This window comes from Branchiostoma belcheri, unplaced genomic scaffold (assembly GCF_001625305.1).
Source record: "Branchiostoma belcheri isolate BF01 breed outbred unplaced genomic scaffold, Haploidv18h27 scaffold10, whole genome shotgun sequence".
Lineage (NCBI taxonomy): Eukaryota > Metazoa > Chordata > Leptocardii > Amphioxiformes > Branchiostomatidae > Branchiostoma > Branchiostoma belcheri.
The window spans coordinates 1716072-1735015 of NW_017802380.1; the positions used below are offsets into that span (position 1 = coordinate 1716072).

The 18944-nt window shown below is 42.1% G+C and overlaps 1 protein-coding gene across 1 annotated transcript in view; it reads right to left on the minus strand.

The window, feature by feature from the left end:
• Positions 1-18944, minus strand: part of LOC109471571 (cadherin EGF LAG seven-pass G-type receptor 2-like) — a 74506-nt gene that overhangs the window by 15567 nt on the left and 39995 nt on the right. Inside the window, 21 exon segments of the mRNA XM_019770925.1 lie at positions 1-297; positions 1801-1935; positions 2696-2728; positions 3302-3582; positions 4081-4415; positions 4879-5112; positions 5647-5853; positions 7740-7869; positions 8281-8457; positions 8826-8928; positions 9305-9493; positions 9885-10068; positions 10547-10750; positions 11094-11188; positions 11476-11577; positions 11922-12105; positions 12673-12813; positions 13952-14073; positions 14711-14876; positions 17888-18010; positions 18504-18653. The exon segment at positions 1-297 is cut by the window's left edge and continues 20 nt beyond it. Of these exon segments, the coding sequence (XP_019626484.1) occupies positions 1-297; positions 1801-1935; positions 2696-2728; positions 3302-3582; positions 4081-4415; positions 4879-5112; positions 5647-5853; positions 7740-7869; positions 8281-8457; positions 8826-8928; positions 9305-9493; positions 9885-10068; positions 10547-10750; positions 11094-11188; positions 11476-11577; positions 11922-12105; positions 12673-12813; positions 13952-14073; positions 14711-14876; positions 17888-18010; positions 18504-18653 (3592 nt within the window).

Below are 18944 nucleotides of genomic sequence, written 5' to 3' on the forward strand. Positions count from 1 at the left end.
TGGAGAACTCGTATTCGCTCTCCGAGTCTTCTGAGCTCGACGAGGACGAGTAGAAATTTCCCGAGGCGCTCTTGGCGATCCCCTTGCGGCTCCCGGGTTTCTTTAGAATTTGTTTGAGTTCTTTTGCCGCCGAGGAGTCGGAGTTGGTTTCGGACCCCTCGTCCGACATTCTCCTTTCTCTGCGCTCCCGGCTGGACTTGGAGCTTCGGCTCCGAGAGGACCGCGAACTTTTTGGAGACTTAAGAATTGGCCTGAGAGATTTGGGGGCGTCCTCCATTACGACCTCTAGGGACAAGTCTAGGGGGGATTCAAGGTCAACAACAACAGGGTCAGACACAACGGACATTCTGACCGGAGCACTGAAACACAGTCACACACTTTGCAGGGAAGAAATAAAGGGCTTTGCACATGCACAGTAGTACCTGCAGCAGAAAAGCATTGTCACAGTGGTACAACCTAATGTCAAGTCTCGGAATTTTGCCAGGTACATGGTACTGTAAGACCACCACATTGAAAAAAAATGGTGTTATCAGAACTTTCTGAAGAATGTTGATGTTTTAAACAGTCACCTAAATATCTAGAAACCTAAATAAGTCTTGAATCTCAGGGATTTCTGATCTGATGCTGCATTTAAATTGATTTAGTTGATCCTATTTCATTTTTTTCTGATGTGGTGGTCTTAGTATACCTTTATCTATATGTTTCCTCTACGACACATGAATAGAGTATGTTGTATGATAAAGTTCAACCCCATCTGTATCAATGTCCTCCCCACAACTCATTGACTCACAAAGTTAACCTAGTTAAATCATAGTTTCATAAACTTTTTTCCTCTGCCAAATAAATTTTTATAAGAAGAATCCTGTGTTTGGTGTACATGTATAGTACCGGTATGTATAGATGTATAGATGTCAATGTTCAGGTGTAATTTGTCTTTTTTTTTGTATTCTGTATTTTTTCAGAGTCAGCAGGAATAGACAAGAGGATTGTTTTGCGCAAAACACTTCAGTCTTTTACCTCAAATGTCCAAAAACATACTTTTGCAAACTCAACAAATACCTAGAAGTTTGGGCACCACTGAGGATACACTAGAACATCCGTGACAGGTTTGACACTTTGGCCAGGACACGAGTTGATAACAAACGAGCTCACGACTCATAACAAGGATGCGCAAATTTTGTCAACAAAGGCCTTTTCATTTGGCAACACGCAACACATTGTCATCCTGCTCTCGAGGTAGTTATCAACAAATAAACAAGACCATTTCATCAACATAACTTATTAAAGCCTTGGTTTAACACACCACGCCTGGGCCAACAGTATACAATTCAAGGCCATTCTGGAATAACCTACGTACATGTATGACTCAAGTTTAGCTACCTGTAGCTACAAGCTATCTGTACTATAGGCCAAGGCAGGCAGACACACCTGCACAGCTCCAAAGAATGTAGTTATTATAATACGAACTAGTAAATTAAATTACCTAAACACTATATGATGATAAAAACTGGCTCTCCCCAAGCAATGAAGCAAGGGTGCTTCCCCCTCTCCCCAAAATCCTAGCACCTCTCCCAAAATGTTCAAATTTAGGGTTTTCTCTTAGTATTTCAGGAAAATTCGCTGATTTTTCATCAACCAATAAGGGAGCACCTCTCCCTTAAGAATTTCTGGGGATGACTGACCTCTCCCTAGACACTAATGATAAAAACTGGCATCACTGCAACCCTGAACCTTCTTTTGATAATGTTACATTGTATAACATGAAGACCTGAGGTACAGGTACATGTACTGCAGACTTACCACTGAGTTTGATGGTTTTCTCCCAGTTGGGCTGCCCGTCGTATTCCTCATCGTCTGAGGAATGGGAGGACGCCAGCGACAGTTCCTCATCCGGGTCGTTCAGGGACATGTCACTGTCTGAGTCTGAATCACCCTCTGTGGACATGCAAACAAAAATGGTCAACATCTTATACATTGTAGTAGTAGTAGTAGCATGAAAGTTCATCTGAGTAGGTAAAATACATAAAGACAATTAACCTGTTCTCCAACTCAAGAAAGTTGACTCGGCAGGAACTTTCGACCGAATCACTCGGTCTTAATCAGCTTTCTGACCCAAATAAACCAGTCTACAACTTGTATTCCAAATGTAATTCACTCACAATTCACTAGCAACTTTCAATATCAAAACTTTTAAACCCACATCTTTTATGAAAAAAAATAATCCCAAAAAGGAACCAATCAATACACTGTACTCAATGACAAACATTACTTAAGCCACAAAAATACTAGTACAAGAAACCAAGTTGTACAAAAATGTAGTCACTTCCACAGAACTAGACACTGAGAGAGTTCTTACTCTTCTTTTTGACTCGACGGGGTTTCCTCGCTTTGGGTTTGCAGAGGAGAGGTCATAAAATCAGTTCACATGGGGCAGGGGTGGGCATTAGTACTTAACAGGTTAAACTTACACGTAGCAGACAATAGTTCTTAAAACACTGGTTGCTTTAAGTTGAAAATAAAGGAGCTGGCAAGTAAGTGAACTTTCAACTGAATTTTCTAGCAACCCTTTAGTATCAACTCTTACAAGTCATCAGTAAACTTTTTGTGTATAGGTAACAAAGTTCCAAAAGGCATTCAACACAATGATGTAGTAAGTATTGTTATTTTTGCACATTGTATTACTAACAGTTCTTACCTGGTTTTCCCTCCACTTGTGCAACTGTTACTTCTGCATTCAAGCAAAAAATAAAATTAAAAAAATGCTTCAGTAACAAGACAGCAACACAATGCAGAAAGTTCACAACATGCATGGACAAAAACAGACCAGCATTCAGGTTCACTTACAAAAGAAATGATAATCAAAGCCCAAAATACTGCAGATAACATTTTCAATAATCCCAAGGCTGAATGAACATGGCAAGCTGGCAAAAATTACTATATTTACAAGCTTTTAAAAAATCATGATGCACATGCAGTATCAAACATCACTTTTAACCAATCATTTTTCACTTTTAAACTCAAATCAAAGTGATGAATTACTAGACATGTTGAAACTTAACCTTCTGAATCTTTGCAATAATGGCATGGAAAGGAAGACATTGCAAAACACTACGAGTAAACTAGTAAACTACCCTTCTTCACATACCCCAAATGAAATTATATTATAGAATTTTCAATGATTTGCAATACTAATCACCTTCCTTTAGTTAGCAATTTCAATTCTTTCTTCTTTGGCAGTATTTCGGCAATTTCAATATTGACTTTTAAAAGAAGGCACAAAAATCAACCCTATTTTCCCCACCTTCATTTTTGTTGATCTTGCCGTCCTGGAACAGCGGGTGGTTGGGTTTGTAGTCGTTAGGGTTGTAGCCCGTGCGCAGCATGCCGTCTGTGCGCCACAGCTGGCTGGTGGAGGTCTTACTGGTGGAGCGACTGCCGGTGGAGTTGGTGGAGGTGCCGATGTTGATGCGGTGGAGCCCGCCGTCAGCGGACGACGTGTTGTTGTACGCCAGCGCCGAGCGCGACATCAGCGTGGTCCTGGTGGTCACGCTGTCCTCGTACGTAAACTTCTTACCACGACACCTAAAACCAGAAAACAGTGTGACGTGAATTACAGAGAAACCTTTGCTTCAATCCAGGTCAAGTTATATTGACCCCAGAACTGTTCAACTGTTCTGTGAAACAGCCTTTTTAAACTTCTTACCACAACACCTAAAAACCGACAGGCAGAAAACAGTGCAATGTGAATTACAAGAGAAATCTTTGTTTTAGGGTCAAGTTATGTTGATCCCAACACAAACTTAATCAATTGGCTCTCAGAATCACTAAGTTTTTTTCTGATTTGCAAAAAAAGACTTTCAGGTTCTAAATCAACTGTAAAATGCTTATATTTTGGCCCCCAACAGTTAAAGAAAGTCTTCCTAGTTGTTACTGTTTTTGTCCCCTGTTGTTTCATATTTTTGAAAAAAATCCAAGGAGCCAACAAAATCAATTGTTGCGGCCTAACATAAAGAGGTAAAGCTGCTTAAGTTAAGTGTGTGTGAGGCTAACACATGGCTGGTTCGCTCCAGAAAAACTGACCTTCCCCAGCACCTGCTCCAGCCCTGCCTGACGCTGGGGTTGAAGATGCAGTGGAACAGGAACACGAACAGGCCCTGCATGCACGTCATGATGGCGAACATGTAGTGGAACGTCTCCAGGTCCTGGTTCACGGCCAGGACGCCGAACACCCACGTCGTGCCCAGGAGAGGGATGAGTATCGCTGTCGCCATGAGCCCAGACTTCAGGGACTGGTGCTCCGGGTCCTTCCGGGCCATACGCAGCAGCCGACGCACCGCGAAGATGAACACGAACAGGTTGATGAGCACGACGAGGAGGATCGGGCCGGCCAGCGTCCAGAACAGCCGGTCGTTCACCTGCAGACATGGACATGAGACATTATTAACACATGGGAGACACTTGCGACAAACAGAACGCTTTGGAGACAGGAAGTTAAAACCCTTGTGCCGGGTCCCATATATATATATGGGTTGCACATACAGTACCATCTATGGTACACCCTGGATATGTACAATTTGGGGGTATTTCTCACGCAACGCATCACACCGCAGCGAAATGCAACAAATGCCATCGCAGGGTAAAAAAGTCAAGGGTCTTGGGACTTGGATAAGGACTTGGACAAATTATTTGAAAATATTGTGTAAAAATTGCCAGCAGGACAAGGGTTAAGAAGGGCTTACACCCGTGACTGGGGGGAAGAAAAACAGAGACTCGCATCATAACTCAAAACGTTCTAAGTGTAAAACTAAAAATAAGTACATGGTGTATAAGAAGTATTTTCATGGTCTTAGAAGACCGACAAATTAATTGCCTCCTGACCTGCAGCCAGCAGAAATCTCGGTTGCCGTAGCTCTCGGGTTTCACGCCGAATGCCAGGCCGACGATGATGGCAGGTGCGCCCCAGCCGATGGAGTAGTAGAAGCGCATGTGGCCCTGGTTGATGTTGCGGATCTCGGTGAGCATGCGGTAGATGTGCAGGGCCTCCAGGAACATCCAGGCAAAGGCCGTCAGGAAGGAGTAGTGCAGCAGGATGGCCACCAGGGTACACATAAGCTGTAACAACAGGGAAACATCAGCACATAAATGAGACATCTAACATGTCATCTTTTGTAAATTTCTTGTTTCATCTGGTGTCACTGATTCTGGATGGAGTCTCCTGTCGTTTTTGACGGATGAGTAGTCAGACCATCCTCATTCCATTGATTATGGATATAAGGTTGTAATTAGCACTATCTACTAAGAATAGTAAAATTGGCAGTCATCTCTACTCAAATTACATACATGTAATATATAGTATTGTTTGTGCAAAAATCCTACCTGGGTGGCCAAATTCCATTTTAACATTTTTTAAGTTTAACATTTTTTAAGTCTTTGGTATGACCCAGCCGGGGTTTGAACTCATGACCTACCGGTTACAAAGAGAAAACACTCCACGATTGAGCTATTGCATCGGTCAAATAAAGCTTTACACGAATTACGAGACCATTGCAGCCTTACCTGGTTGTGTGTTGCGAATATTTAGCGGGGTGCATATTTTCCAAGATCAAGTAAAGCTTTACACAAATCACAGGACTGTCACAGCCTAACCTGGTTGTGTGTAGCGTTGACGCCCACCAGGAAGATGAGCTCTGCGATGAAGATGGAGGCGACGAGGTTCTTGTGGATGGTGTTGGTGTTGGACTGCAGGTTCTTCAGGCACATGAAGGTGAGGAAGGCTGCCACCAGCAGCACCAGCGAGATGCCGATCCCCACGTACGTCACCACCATCAGCGCCACCGGGCGGTTCAGCCCAAACTGAAGGGGGGAAAGACAAATACGTATCTTCAGCAAGAGGAAAGGTACATATTATGGTAAAATTCCCTGACAAAATGTCATTAAAAAAACCCAGTCTAGTCTAGGTACATTTTTTGTACATTTACAAGATGATTAGTTGACAAACAATAAACGAATGTCTTCAGCGAGAGGAAACTTGTGTGTTATGGTAAAATTCCCTAAGCAAAATCTCAGGAAAAACTGCTTTCTTTCTTCTTGACTGTGTAAATGCAAGAGAACAACGCCAAAGGAAGCTACTTGAGGCAGTAAAGAAAACTTGCTGCGATTCTATTACAGTCAAAGAACAGAAGAGCAATTTTTCTACATTTTTAGCTAAGACGTTGTGTAATGTCGAAAGGAAATATTTGATCTTAAGAGAAGCAAATTCGCTGCGATACCGTTACAGTCAGAGAAAGAACAGAACACAGACGAGTGAGCAGCACAAGAAGTGTGATGAGGACGTACCTCTGGAGGCTGTCAGTGTGCAAGTCACCAGGAAAGGGGAGAGAAAAGTCAACTACGTGTCAAGAGGAAACAACGACAAGCAACGCAACACTTGTTCCAGGATGTCCAAGGTATCTACGTGTACTCTAATTCTTTCAAAACATTTGTAGTGATTTTAGTTTCAATATGAAATCTGTCCTGCAAATTCATGACACTGCGAGTATGTGGTTCCAGTATAATACTACTGTACTGTAGAAGTGTATCAACGAAATTCTTGATATACCACCTTCTCCCTCCTTACACATCAAATATATTGACTTGTTTGTCATTTCCATGGATGCACATTTCCATAACCTTTCAAAAAATCATGAACAGGATGTTATAATAATCTTTTATATTAATCTCGTTAGTGATTTTGTATACAGTGTCCTGCGTTGTCATCAATGATTGCAATCTTTGTCTACGATTGAAACAATACGAGCTATTTTGGTTTACAACAAATACACGGTTCCAAGAATCGACCCAACCATATCCTGGAACACAAGGTCATCATTTGAATATTGAGGCGCCATTGGTATAATAGCACAGATTTCTTTGGTTCTAAATAAATGCATCAGTACAATGAAACTGTAAGGAATACGTCTTCTTGGAAATCTCTCGAACAAGGTTGTCAACTCGACAAAAAGATATTAAAGTTTCTAGACAAAAAGATATTAAAGTTTCTAGACAATTAATGCATGATTTTTCAGACGTACCTTGTCGTTCTGCATTAGCATGCACAGTACAGGCACCATGCAGGGTGAGGGGGAGGGGAGTGGCAAGCATAGACAGTTATAGACTTGTACAGTTGTGCATCACAAAATTACGAAAGGAAGGGGTGGGAAGCAGAGTATGGTGAACACGACACACACAGAAATGTTAACACTTGTGGTAACACCAACACCATACAGAACGACAAAAATACTTTTTGTCAGTGTTCATCTAAAGGCACAGACAAAAGGAAGTTGGAATAGCTACCCAACATCAACTCTCACTAAGGCCGGTGTATTAAAAAAAATGTTGTCATCCATGCCATTTTCAATATCTGAAGTATGCATACGACAGGAATTACTGATGATGCATTTGTAGATCTTTTTAAATTCACCATTTTTTTTACCAAAGTGGCAGTATTAGTGTGCCTGGCAGAATTTTAAGAGTTGACATTGTACTTTGCAAATTGTCACCCAAAAACAAACTTTGACACCAGCATTTCAAAATGTTTTCCTAAGGACAATTTGAATTTCTTAATTTGACAAACACTTTTGGATTCAACTGTCATGCAGGACTACATGTATATTCACAGTCCAATACAACTGGGGATACAACAAAAGGCCGTCCATGTGTCTCAAAACAGACAAGAGTTGCACACATGCCGATACACATACCTCACTGGGCGAGTCGTCCATCAGAATAGCGAAGCTGGACAGGTGATCACAGCCGCACTTGATGTGGGTCGCGTTTCTCTTAGTCAGACGACAGCCACGGGTGGTCCATGCACCTGCTCCATTGTGATGCCTGCATGACACCAAAAATATACATTTTTATTGCATTTTAACCATACATTTCACAGTATTTTCCTTATTAACTCACACTCACTCACTATCTGGTTTAATGTCAGTTGTTTCCTGCCTCCCAAAGGTTGGACATGCTTGCACGCTGATGCTGAGGCTTGATAGCTACTCACCATAACTTTATAGCTGAAAGCTTTGCTAAAATGAACTTTCTTTAACTATGTTAAAGCCTTTCTTAACTTTTTGGGTGATGTTGTCTGATGGTAAATAATTGTTGATGTTACAAACCACAAAGAATATGCACAGTGAAATATTCAACAAGTCGATTTTGCAACCAACAAGTCAGAACAGTTACACTGCAGTTAATACAGCATATACTTGGGGGCGCAAGGAAACCACAGTAGCTGAAACTCACGGTAAGTTGAAGTCCCAGTAGACACACTGAGGCTTGCTGCGGTTCTCCCCCTGCAGGAGTTTGAACTCCAGGTACACGGGGTCCACTAGAACGACGGGGATGTCTGTACCGTTCTCACTACCATCGTAAACAGCAACGGTCAACACCGGGCTGTTTATAACGGGCTTGTCGGGAAGGCTGCAGAAAGAGAAACAATCACTCTTTACAGTCTGGTCTCAGGTTTGACATCTTGCAGATGTGATAGTCCCCTGCTATGTTAATCCTTCCACAAATGTGGTAAGTCTTGACAATTACAAATAAGTAAAATTTTCCTCTTGAATTGGAGCTAGACTAGAGGACAACTGCAGTTGGACAGTCAAAGATTTGCTGTGTTGGCAACAAGATTTTACATTCTAGCTCTGTATCATGGTAACTTCAGTAGCCACACATAAACTTTAACATTACTCTTAAGCTACATTATATGTACATCCATGTTCACTGTTCTACTTAGATAAAAAAAATGAAGAGACTACCCTCAAGATAGATGAACAAAACAAACAACTCACAAGAGTCCGCTGCTTGTGTCGTAACTTTTGGGCATGACCTGTCCCAGGTCCTTAAACAGGAGGGTGGCCACGACAAGCTTCCTCTCCACCTCTGTCTCACCACCTAGCAACAAACAAACAAACAAACAAACAAACATGACATCTGTATCAGGATTCAGCTAAAATTCATTCATTCATTCATTCAGAAATTTCAAACCATAGGGCAGACATGAATCAGGAAATCATTACAGACAAGGAGGTCAACTTGATGCTGAAATATTTCATATCTGGTATCAGGGACCAAATCGTGGATAGTGAGTTTCAGTGTATAAATTTTGCCATGCATCAAGTGTGCCATACTTCAAGTTGTCTAGTCTGAAAGCAAATGTACATGATACATGGGTGAAGGTTAGGCATCCAGGTAATAAGGTACGCCAGTTACTCAAGTAACTGGACTCATATTCAGTTGCGATGGTTTTCATTTTGCATTTTCCCCTCACCAGCCTGTCTCCTCCTCCTGCTGATTTTGTTGGTCTCCTCCTCTTGGCTCCCCAGGAGTGAGGAGGGCAGCTGGACATTGGTGCTCGCATCAAACAGATCATCATCGCTGCCCTGGAACAGGTCGTCTCCGTACTGCGGCATCGCCACGCCCGTCAGGTTGTCACGCTCGAACGCCTTCACCGCCATGACTGAGAAAAAAAGCGATATCATGTAAGATTTTGATTATATTAAACATCATTGTTTTACACATTTTCTTCCACTATAAGCCTACGTGAGTTCATAATGACATTTGGGGAGTAAAAGATCAAAATGCGCCGGAAGCTGCCAAAGATATCTGAATGAAAAAAACTGTTTGTTTCTATTTTTTTGGAGCCTCGTAAAAATACAGTGAGCCTGGCACAACTTATGCTCGCATTGCGCTAAGTCACCGGAAAAGCAAAATAGTGCACTCTGGTTCTTGAAGGCATTTCTTGTTTTTTCTGAGCCAGCAAAAAATTCCCAATCATAATGAATAAAAAAAACTTATATTCTACAGAGATATCAAATGTTCATTCTCTTCTTGAACCTTTTATTACTTACCAACATTAGGCACTGTGATGGCGAACGGTGCTGAGTACGTGTCCTCCATGTTGCGTGCCAGAGTCTCGGCGTACTTCTCGTACAGCCGTAACATCTCCGCCGTGCCGCTGTGCGTCCGCTGGATGGTGTTCCACCAATCCTGGTTCTTCGGCTCCAGCAGCTGACCGATGCTCTCCACCAAGTTCTGGTGACCAAACAAACCAGCTTTCTTTACATTTCATACCAACAACTCAAGATACTTCAGCCCTGAACCAACCTGCCAACAGCTTTGACAACTTACTGTACCCCCCGGTACATCTTAAAATATCTTGGCATCCAATAAACCAATCCACTTTATTTTCAAGTGTTGGTTTGCAGTCAATTCTCCACTGCGAACACAAAATCTTTTTGCTATACCATAATCATTTAGCCCACAGAAATTCAAATGGATTTTCATTCATTTCTATGCATCAATAGTAAAATGTCCACTAATGCCCAACTGTGTAATAATACCAAAATGTGCACCTGAGAACTGAAATGTGCACCTAAATACCAAAATGTGCACCAATATTGTGCACCAAATATGTACCAATGCAAATATATGCAGTGACACTTGATTGTGCACCAAATATAAAAATGTGGCACAATTGTGAACTGCTCCAAGACAAGGACCAGACACTCACATTGTTGAAGTCCTGGTCCTGTGTTGCGGTCAGGTTCAGCCCGCCCTCCCCGGTCTCCCTCGCTAGCACGCGCGACAGAAGCTGGTACGAGATGTTCACGTCGTTGCCGTAGAGATCGGGCGTGTCCACCGTCGCGTTTCTCAGGTCCTCTGCAATGTTCTGTACCTGCTCGCTGGTCAGTTTGTTGCCGCCAAGTCCCTCCAGCTGGGGGGGAAATACAACTTTTGTTAAGACTTCAAGATGGAAACAGTGCAGCATCAGTGTTTAAATCTTTCCTACGATTTCTACAAATTCTACTACACATTTTTTATTGTGTACCTGTAAAACTATCCTTTACATTCAAAGTGGTAAGAGTACAAGAACCAAATTTTCTGAGTCTGGTATCTCTGGTTCCTAATGTTAAATATTTACCTTTCTTAAGGACTATCCTTTCAAATGTCAAAGCTCTGCACTAAACTTTGTTACACCATCCTTTTGTTTTGCACTGCCATTGAAAATTGAAGTCTTTTCATATAAATAGTAATGTGAACAGATGCGTTTGACTTACAGCTGTCTTGAGAGGTATGAAGTTCCTGGAGGTACAGTTGAACATGTTGGGTGGAAGCCAGCCAGTCTCCTCCGAACACTGACGCTCTGCGATACCTGGGGGAGGGGGGCAGTCAAAACAGTTTGTTTATCAGTAACTGTTCAAACTTGTGCTTTGAAATCCAACTAGACAACACACATTTCTACACAGTGCAGAGTTATTTCAACGAGAAATCTATTTTCACATTGAAAGAAACATATTTTAGTAAACATGCAATACTGAAAATTAAAACAAAATTATTTATAGGCATCATATAAGTCTACATGTAAAATGTATCAAGTCAGCTTGCTTGTAGCTTATGATAATGCATTAAAATAATCTATATCTTTAGTTTGAAGCCTACCTGAAGCCCCACTAGGACACTCCTCCCGCGACGTCACACCAAACCTGGTCTGCGGCCACCACTTCCCTGCGGCGTACGACTTTGGGCAACCGTCATAGATAACTGAAATCACGCGAGAAAAAACATGTTTATTTCTCAAACAAGAATTCTGCACCCTCTAACTGGTAGAATCTGTAATGGTATCTGCAATTTTACACTATTGATACAAAAGCTCTGCTTGGTCCAATGTTATTGTTTTAATTAACTTATAGCACCCTGAAGTAGCTGTTTTGCTACACACTTTCAAATGTTAAGAACAGTCATCTGGTTTAATTCTCCTCAGTTCCTTGTAAATGCCTCAATTCGCCCTTAATTCTTCAATCTTGATATTGCATAGTTGCTGTAGAACAGTTTTTTATATATCTCCATGACCTATAAACTAGAAAAAAAAAGGAAACTGTAGTTACCTTCGCAGCTCCTCCCAGTGACCTCGGCGAATGGGTTGTGGCAGGAGTCACACCTGCGGCCGATTACGCCGTTCCCACACGAGCACTGTCCCGTCTCCTGGTCACAGTCCATGCTGTTAGAACCCTCCAGGTAACAGTCACACGGGTAACACACCTCGCTGTCCTTGGGCTGGTAGTGGTGCTCCTACAACAGGGAAAAATATCACATACTTTAACACTCAAAATGTCAAGGAATCCGAATAAAATAGAGGAATCCGATGAAAAGATCAGCCATTTTCTTTGGATTTTGGCCAGTGTGAAAAATTGTCCATATGGTATTCACTGCTTTGAAACTTGTGACGGATTACGCCAAGGTAGTACAATTCAGTGAATAAAGTGCAGTACCTACTGTCCATGACAGGGGCTCTCCTAGATCTTCTGCATAGTACTTGACTACTAGTATTTTGACGAAGACATAAACATTACACAGCTCACATTTTTCAGCTACAATGAAATGGTTTTCCATTTTCTGTAGGAGTGACATGAAGGTAAAGCTGGGTTTCACATCTTGCAGTAACATTCTCCGCCAAGGTAGTCCATCAAGATACAAATTCAGTGCTTTCTAAGTCTTAGGGAGTAAGTGCAATCCTATCCATGACTGGTGGCTCTTCTTCTGCATAGTATTTTAACCACACAGTTCCTAATTCTTAGCTAAAATGAAATGGTTCTGAATTTTCTATGAATGACATAAAGGTAAAACTGGATATCATACCTTGCAGTAACACTCTCCTGTCGTCTTGTTACAGTCAGGATCGAAGCCCTTTGACTCGTCACAGTCGCAGGGCCCACAGATGGGGTAACCCCACCAACGGCTGGGGCAGGGCTGCTGGATCTTCTCTTCACAGTACTGACCCTGGTGGGGAGGGGGGCACAGAAAAACAATGGGTCAACAACACAAGATCAACACAAGGCAAGACCAGTTCAATTTCTTTGTTCCTGGGCTTTTACAGGATTAAATGTAGCAGGAAAGTAAAATAGAAAATTTAGGGACAAAAAAATAGAGGTATCTTGTGATTGTCCCAAATGGAAAGCTGTCTTACAAATGTCTTACAGATGGCAATTGGGTTTTGGTGGTCATTTTCACCTGGACGTAACTGGGTCGTTATAAAATGTATTCTAGAAACGTGGTGACAAGAGGCTGCAATACTAACATCACTCACTGGGAGGCGCTGATGCTACAGCTCTCAGCAACACTTTAATATGGAGGACTGGTAATACATTTGTATGTGCAGACTATCAATTACGTACATGGACTGTCATTAGTTGTACTTCTTAACTTGATATAACATTACATGTAAAAGGAGAACTATATTCAGATATACTACAGCAGGTATTATATAATGTATATACAGGCAATAGCAGTGAGACAGACATAATAGTAGGAACTCTAACCTTGTCAGGCTGTGCAAGTGTGCAGGGAGGAGAGACATAGAAGCCAGTTTAGTACAGAACAACAGCAAGCCTACAGACAAACTCACAGGCAACATGCACCAAGCAGAGGTAAGGAGGGCGGAAACAGGTAACAACACTACACTTTAACATAGCACAGTTTGGAACAGAAGTAGGACAATGCAAGGTTATTTTAACAGACCATCACAATCAACACCAACTCTCACAAATATGAAGATTTGATATTGATAAGAATTGATACTACCGTTTTGAATTCTTACAAAAACACCACAAGGTTATCAACAGTTAAAACGCAACACATATTCATACATCACTGCTTCATTACACCACAGAATTATATTGTATTAAACATATTAGACAATGCTGTGAGGTATAGTTAGTTTAGTTACATTTTACAGGGACTTCAGTTAGGCAATCTAGGGAGCATTTCACATTTAGGAGACAAAACATAGGCAAGACACAGGAAAATAACCTGTACTACAAGTTTTTATATTAGTATTCCTACAGATCCTATAAGTGCAGTGAATACTGCCGAACGTGTTCAGAATGGTTCAACAGAAACCCTAGAGTGCTAGACTGACCTGGTAGAGTTCTGTACATTCGCAGCTGTAGCCGTGCGAGGCACTGGGCATGGCCACACAGGTGGAGCCATGTTCACAGGGGTTCAACTCACACGCAGACACACAACCTCGACCAACGTAACCTGCAGGGGACAACAAAACAACAAAATATGTTTCATTAAACAAGCAATAAATATCCCATCAGGATGTTTGAATACACAAACATTTGTCTACATCTACAAAAGCATTTGTGTTTCATATTATGACTGTACTACAGAATTCTTGCAAATATTCTTTAAAACACTACAATAACCTCCTTTCTCTTCCTAGCATGAAATTTACATGTAGTCCCCATGAAAATGAATTAATTTACAGTAGCCAGGGAGTTACCAAAACATCAACCAGGTAAATTCTACTTAGGTTGTCTTCAAAGAATATCATTTCCCATGAGCAACCTAACTAATAAAGCTATTCACATGACTAGGAGAAGACCGTCTGCATCTAATGTATGACTTTGTCATAAAAATGTAACAATCTAATCAGGATGATTCAAACTTGACCCTGACCTATGTCACACTGGCAGGAGAAGCTTTCCCATTCGTCGTTACAGAAGGAGTTATCAGGACAGGGCGAAGAGTACGAGTCCTTCCCAGTGTGTGGTTCAAACCTTACAGTCCGGTCTTATGTACCTTGTACTTACATGTACAAAACTGGTATGTCACGCCTGAAGGCAGTTTATTGGTTATGCAAAACAAACAAACAAACAAACTTGACCCTGACCTATGTCACACTGGCAGGAGAAGCTTTCCCATTCGTCGTTACAGAAGGAGTTATCAGGACAGGGCGAGGAGTCACACAGGTCGTCCACCACGCAGTTATCCTCCACGTTGTGACTGGTCGCTGTGGAAGGGTTCAGCTGGTTCCGCGCACCGCCCAGCGTAACGCCCTGGAAGGTTGGAATAGTACACAGCATGTTACAAATAATGTTTTATAATTTTTACCATTTGTATAGTATTACACGAACATAGTCTGCAATGGTGTCCTGACCGCCACGTTGTGGCTGGTGGCAGATAAAGGTTCAAGGAGGCTATACACATACATACTACTATCATAGTCTGAAATGGTGACCACCTCGATCTGCATGTAGACCACGTGGTCACTTTATGGTCGTCCCAAATAATATTTGGGATGACCAATTTGTAGTATTACCCAAGTATTAAGATTCTTGGGCCATTTGGGCCAAGTCCCTATAGACACTATAGACACTATACAGGTTTGACTGTACAAGAAATAGAGGGAGTCCTAATGCTACATGTTTTGTAAAAAAATGCTTGCAGTTGCTGATGACACTGTAGTCATTTTAAAACAACACATGGTGCTTTTATTTACTAAACAGTCATAACACTCAAAAAGTCTCCCTGAAAATAACTGAATGCACAGTACATCCACACTGCATAGGTTTGATGTGCCAAAGCTGTTCTCTGTGGGACAGGCATCACCAGACGAGCCAGTCTCCGCACATCAAAGAACTGATAACGACTGTGAACTTGTAGGATACCATCATGCCACAATATCCCGCACATTCCTGTAGTATTACAGACCAGGGAGGGTCCAAAAACACTCCGTGGGGGTTAGGGGGTCCAACTGGCCGGGGGCCAAACGATGATCCTTCCCCACTTCAGCTGGGGCCAGGCTGTATTTAGGTCTGGGGCTTGATACAAAGAAGTTTGTAAACCAACTCCTGCTCTCTACCAACTACTGACAACACACTGCAGTATCAACCAAGTCGACATTAAGTAACACCGCCCCCCCCCTCCAAAAAAACAAAAGCCATCAGTGATGTATGATGGGTAAACACTCTGCATGGGTGCTTCTCTCGGAGTGTATTTGACCTTGAAATTGTTTGTAATGTTAGACCTTCTCCTGAGCCGTCCGCGCTGAAATTTGAGCCTCGGTATCTGTTTTGGTGTCGGATGTCGTGTTTGCGTCAACAGGGTAAAATTATCCACCACGTCCTCAAGAGCGGCAAACGTACTTTTCATTCTTGAAATATTTCTTAGGAAGGAAACATCCTGCCTAGTAGAGAAACCCTTCTGGTGAGAGGTTGTAGTGACGGCCAGCTTAGATTTGAAAGCTTTCCTGACAGTTCGTACAGTTAGATCTCGGTGTATGCCTTCTGTCAACAGCACTATACAGGCACCGTAACCAAATCTATCAACAAATACGTCTTTATCTCGCAAAATTCCTCGCAAAAATTCAGGTCAGACAACGGACGGTCGAGAGACACGGGGAGCGGTGACGAGACGCCGTGTCGTGCGTATCGCCGGGTCAGAGTTACACAAAACAGCGAGGAGAATGGAGGGGAATTTCAGACACGGCTGTTTTTTCCACTCGAGGTGCTTTCCGCTCAACTGGAGGGTCTGGAGCAGCTGTCAGGAGAACAAACACTGGAGATGGCGACCATTGTTACCCCCCAGGGGTAAACAGTGTCCTGTTACCCCACAGGACCCTCCCCAGACACTTAACATCGCAGCCTGCGACCCTCTCTCTCTTTTTCTCTCTCTACGGGACAACAAAAACCCTCTCCCCTCTATCATCACCTCCGTAAAAAGGTCCTTTTTGCGAGGAAATATCTACGGACAAAGTGGTAAAATTGTTACGATGAAAAGTAGGACAGCATAGCTTAAATTGTTTTATTGTTTCAAACAGATTTTTTTTCCTATCTTCTCAACGCATGCTGAATTTCAGTAGGGAAGGAGTTCCAAACATTCCCTAATAGCTGAAGATGCTGGAGTGAAAAGAAGGTCCCATGTGTACACGCATGTACACAGGTGTACATAGCCAGGTGATGTCATCAATCTGTGCTGACTAATGATGAATACACGAGGGCCTGCAAAGGGTGTAGTGATTACGAATTACGCAAAATTTTTGCCGCCTATTACGAATTATGTTAAAGTCTCAGAGCTGATTACGACTTTACGATTTGCGGCTAATGTCCAATTACGAATTACGTTGATTTTTGCGGAGGCTGCCTACGAATTACGAAGTCTAAAATGGCCTGATTACGCCTTACGAAAAAGGGCTTGCAGGCCCTCATACACGTCCCGTTATCACAGGGGTTTATCTGACCACTTATTCCATCATTACTAATGGCTTCGATATCCTTGTCAGACATGTAAACTTCCTTTGTTATGGGCTTGAACTTGAACCATTGTGCCCACACCTGTTGGACTTCCTTTGTGAACATGAGAAAATAAGCCAACAACAAACAAGGCATCATTACCGAACTGTTAGTATACCTGTGGCAGACTGTTTAAATTTTCCAAAACAGAGCTTTCTGAACACGCTGTATCGAACTGAACCAATGCTGTCTGTTAACTGAACAAGAAAGAATTCAAAAATTCAAACACAACTGACAGCCGGGAGTCTCTCGACCCTTACACCACAGAAGCACGATGAAGAGCACTGAAGGGCTGTTACCCGATGCCACCTTACGTGGCTCCGAAACAAAAGCAAGCACTAGTACCTCAAGCTCACAAGACAAAGGGCATCCTTCTTCGAGAAGGACACCAAGAAGGAATGTGGTATCTGTGTTGGTTTCTGTACCACAACATACAGGTTAACGACGTCTTATCAGTTGTTAAACACTTAAGACAGACAGAAGGTCATGGATTCAGTTTGTCTTTATGTAGACCATTTAAGACTGGAGTGTCTCCTTTCGAAGATAGGATCAAAGAATGAAATATTGTCTCTGTCTTCAGTGTAAGGCTTGGTTGGGTTGGGCTTCAATTTTAAACATTTTACGACACCACAACAGTTCACAAAATTGAAGCCCAACCTGGGAAGAGGACTTGGTACTGTTTTTATACATATTAATAGAAAAAGGTAAGTTTACATCATCTTACCAGACATTAGAAAAGGAATAGCGCACTTTAAAAAAAAGAAGAGAGTACTGACCTGTATACATCCCCTGAAGCCATTCTCCACCACGATGTTGGAGCCTGTTCCCTGTTTCAGCCCTCCTACATTCACCTTCCTGATCCTCAGCTGGGATATCCAGTCTGCAATGGTGGTCGAGTTCTAGAAACAAGGGAGAAAAATTGGATTACTGTTGATCTTTTAAGGTTTTCCTGCAAAGTTACACCTAAGTGATGATAGTACAGCAGGGTCTTCAGCAGGAATTTTTTCACAGCGTAGGGATCAAGTACAGAAGAGCAACAGTCACGCATTGAGTCCCAAAAACATGACCACAGCAGGATGTCCAGTATTCTGCCCCAAAAATTTTGTAGCTCATAATCACCTGAGACACTGTTTCTTGCTTGTTGGGGGCAAGATTTTGTTTTCCCTTTGTTATAACATCATACTGAAGTTATATTTTCATTTTTTGAAAGATTTATGAATGTCCTTCCCCCAAAAACACTCCTACACTGGTTGAAAGACATTGTAGAGGGCTAAATCGCAGCATAGGGGGTCCAAACCATAGTGTAAGAGGCCCCTATGCTCAAATACCTAGTGAGAACTATGGTACAGTTACTGTATCATAATTCCACTATTACAGTATAATTTCCCTTACCACAGATCTGCCGTAGTCCAGGTCCACCACCAGCTCTCCGGAGTCTGTCCAGCGCACCTCCACGGCGTGCCACGCCCCGTCATTCACGTGACGGTTCGTCATCGTGATCGTCTTCATGGTGAAGCGATACTGCAGGAAGCCGTTCACCAACTAACAAACAAACAAACAGAAGATGTAACATTGAAAGTGTGTTTAAAAAGAAGACTAAGAAAGTCTTCATGGTGAAGCGATACTGTTTGCAATGAACCTGTATCTTCTAACATCAAAAGTTTGTTAAAAAGAAAAGAAAAAAGAGAATGAGACTTTTGGCTGATAGTGCAATACCACTTGTGTTTCTGGTCAAGCATACTGGGGCAGATACCTTTTATTGTAGACAAGTGTGTTGGGTTCTTTTATGTGCAGAGGTTCAACTCCTCACTTTTTCCAATAGACTAATCCTGT